Source organism: Lepisma saccharinum, chromosome 15, assembly GCF_977018435.1.
Source record: "Lepisma saccharinum chromosome 15, izLepSacc3.1, whole genome shotgun sequence".
Taxonomy (NCBI): Eukaryota; Metazoa; Arthropoda; class Insecta; order Zygentoma; family Lepismatidae; genus Lepisma; species Lepisma saccharinum.
The window spans coordinates 57,536,356-57,540,175 of NC_139243.1; the positions used below are offsets into that span (position 1 = coordinate 57,536,356).

The 3,820-nt window shown below is 41.7% G+C and overlaps 1 protein-coding gene across 1 annotated transcript; it reads right to left on the minus strand.

The window, feature by feature from the left end:
* Positions 1 to 3,271: 3,271 nt before the first annotated feature.
* LOC145999267 (uncharacterized) lies at positions 3,272 to 3,820 on the minus strand. Its single transcript, XM_083136204.1, has one exon. The coding sequence runs from the start codon at positions 3,818 to 3,820 to the stop codon at positions 3,272 to 3,274; it is 549 nt and encodes a 182-aa protein (XP_082992330.1).

Below are 3,820 nucleotides of genomic sequence, written 5' to 3' on the forward strand. Positions count from 1 at the left end.
ATCCATATAACAGGAATGACTTTTTCAAACATATATTTCTAATTGCTTACCTGTTTGTTAACATTGCCCTGAATCAGAAAGTAGAATCCGCTGCAAGAGTAGATGAAATGATTCCACTCTCATCGTAATGTCACAAGTGTATATCTTTTAACTAAGATAATTTTTCTTGCACATTAGATAATCTCCATAGCAGCCACTGTATCTAATCTGGCAAATAAGTGCTTTCATTTTTCAAGTTGCTGCATTAAGAAATGAAGAAGAAAATTACTGAACGAACTGCCTCTGTCTCCCAGACACACTGACTACATTTACAGGATGTGATGTATGGACAGTTCCTATAGTATTAACTAACTCCATTGTCTCTTCCTACTACAAAAGGAAATTCATTGTGATTGGTTCAGCTATGTTATTTTACGAGTCTTTGCTACCACTTTTGACTAATAGCGATGTTGAGGATAAGTGATGATAATGATGTAATTGATGAAGGAACACTCACAAAGAACACCCACGCCCAGACCGAGATTTGAACCGACGACCCCTGGCATCGTAGCGCGCTGGTCTAACTACTCCGCCACGGAGATCAACCGCGAGGAAAGTGAAACCGTTGTCGTTAAATTCCATAAAGCAGTGGCGCATTTAAGTAAGGAGCTATCGGACATTATCACTATGGAATGTCCGGAACGTCGAGAACAGGTATCGCATCTTGAACGTTGGTTAGAATTTGAATTTGAATTTAAAATTTTGGGTTCGTCAGCACTTAGGCTATTTTGCACCCGTCAAATTACGAGGTCCAGCCCCCTTACCATAAATGAAAGAAACATAATTATGTCGTGTCACTAAAATATGAAGATATTCTTACTTCCATTAAAAGCAGAGTCTCTAAAGAGGCACTCAGCACACATAAGGATAAAAAACAGAACAACACACAGAATTATACTTGCCATAGGGGCAGTCGCCAGAGCCTTGTTAGTCTGCAAAATGCAGTCCAGGTTGTACTAGTGGAAGTGAGGTTGACAATTGCGTGTACTAGGTGGAAGGTCAGCCTTTACACCCCGAACATTGGTTAGATACAGTTGCGGCGATTAGGGGGGCGAGGGGGACAGTTGCTCTCTCCATTTTTGTCACTTTTGCCACCGCACTATGCTAAACCTTATATACAAAGGGAAATATACTGTCTCCCCTGCACAGTTATCGCATCTTGCCCCTCGGATTTGGAACCCATTCGCAGCCACTGGTTCGAGATAATGATAATCGTCACTCACTGTGAAAACCCTCATCTTGAGACAGCCTTTTCACGAATGCATCTACTTTTAACTGATGAATGATGATCATGATGTATGTACTGTAAGGAGCTGCGCTTCGATGTTCAACGTTTCAGCGACTATAGTTTTCACTACGGTGTTTGTGTTCTATTGTCATTCGTATACTATGTCCCAGTAGCCTGCGCAGCAAGCGAACGAAAACAAGTCCTCTGCGCAAGTAGAGAAATGGTGACTCCTGAGGGCTCGACCGATGAACACGTGAGAGGGGGGACAGTGACTGCAGTTCTCAGCCATTCGCAGCAGGGTGTACTACTTCTCTTCGTCCACACGCTTTCTCCCCTTCTCTGTCGTTATTCGCGGCCAGTGTTTCTTTCATGCACCATTCCGGGGGTGCGGAGCACCCCACGGAGGGAACCTACCGCCCCCGCGGACAAAATTGTACAACAAAACCAAAGTGTAAAACTTTTCTGCTACCGTTGTTTCCCTCGCATCGGACCACATTACTTTGTGTGGCGAATATTTTTGCCTTTATATTCCCTCTGCAAATAAAAAACGCCCACACTTGTCCAATCTTACAGAAGGAGCAGAATAAAACTGGCAACCGCACTAGCCTTATCTCCTCTCTCCCATCTCGAATGAAAGTTTCATTATTACTTGCAATGTGGTGAATGAAATCCTTAGTGCACTTTCTATCCTCAGCAACGCTTTGCAAAAGAAGCATTTGAGTCTAGCTAAAGTTATCCCTCTTAATTACTTGAACCAAATTGCATTTGCAGGATGTTGCAAATCAGTGTGAAAACATCAACAGTGATCTGCAAAAAAGTATTGGGATCGAACTGAAGAATATCGGATCTGAAGCACACCTGATTACTGATGAAGATGTTAGGAAAACTTTCTGTAGAATGAAGGAATACGCGGAATGTGTAATTGAAGAAATGGAAAACAGTTTCAACGATAAATATGTTGATACGATTAGATTCGCAAGTCAATTTGAAACCTTTCAGTCAGTAGTAGACTTGCAAGACACCAAAGTCAAAAGGTTTTGTGTTAATTTTTACATGCTTAAGGTGGAAGGCGTTGTTGCTGTCCTCAAGTCCTGCAATTTTTTTGTCAAGTCGATGCTTGATAATGGAATATATATACACTGAAGCTGACAATCCATTGTTGAAAATCTTGGAAGCTGACGTGGGATATTGCGAGTTGAAGAAACTCTGTGAAGTCCTTCTAACTATTCCCGTAATGACAGCCGGCGTAGAAAGGTCTTTCAGTGCTATGCATAGGATACTAACTAGGACAAGAAGTAGAATGCTACCAGGAACTTTAATGCATTGCACGATAATAAGCATTGAGGGACCTAAGATTCCAACTGATGATTTTCTGGAGAAAGCAGTAGATTTATATGCTACGAAGTAAGCTCGCGGGATAAGATTGCTGTAAATTCTTCATGCCATCTTAAGCTTTGCATGATGTGTTCTATTGAGTTTAATATCGGGTGTCCCACTTAGAAGTGGTACGACTCACTGACTGCTTCTCATACTAGTTGAATTGTTTTTTCATATGTAAATAGTGCAGAGTTTCAAGACATGTGTCATCATAAAATTACATTTTCACATCTTATGTTAGGTTAGGTACACTTACTGTGTAAAACTGTCTGGTTTATAACAAATGCTGAAAGTGCCATCCACCAGCATCCAGGCATTGCTGCGCTTGCAGTACAATGTTCTGAGAAACACGTCGTAATTCTTCAGGGGAGATGTTATTTATCTCGTTTGTGATGTTCTCTTTCAGTTGGTCTATCGTATGAGGGTTATTAGCGTACACCTTTCCTTTCAGAGCTCCCCATAAATAAAAATCACAAGATGTTAAGTCCGGCGATCGCGGAGACCAAAGGTTTCTGCTGACAAGCCTGTTTTCGGGGAACACTTCACTTATACGGGTCATACTCTGGTTGGAGGTATGGGCAGTGGCACCATCTTGTTGAAAGACGCCGTGTCTTTTTTCATTTTCTGTTAACTGTGCATAGAACGACTCAAATATCTGCAGATATCTTTCGCTGTTGATAGTATCTTCAAAGAAAATTGGTCCGATAATGCGTGTTCCGACACTGCACACCAAACGCCTATCTTCTCTGGGTGAAGAGGTTCCTCATGCACGACGTGTGGGTTATCCTGTGACCAAAATCTACAATTCTGTGAGTTGATGTAACCAGAAAGATGAAACCAAGCTTCATCTGTCATGAAGAAGAGCATAGGATCCAAGTAACCATCAGCAATCGAAGATAACATCCAGTTGCAATAAGTAACTCGTTTAGCTTTGTCTGGTTCTTTCAATTCATGCACTACGGTCACACGAATTGGTCGGAAATGGAGCTCTTTTAGTACACGATGGCATGTTGTGTGGGATACACCAACTTGTTGAGATAATCTTCGTATCGATTTCTTGGGGCTTCTCAATATGTTACTGCGAATTCTGTCCATTACCACCGGGGTCTTCACTGTGGGACGCTTCTTCTTCAAAACATTACTAACGGATCCTGTAGTCCTCCATTTTTTATACAT

Bases quoted from the DNA above. Each gene is read 5' to 3' on its own strand.
- LOC145999267 (XM_083136204.1), bottom strand. From the start codon at position 3,820: ATGTATAAAAAATGGAGGACTACAGGATCCGTTAGTAATGTTTTGAAG.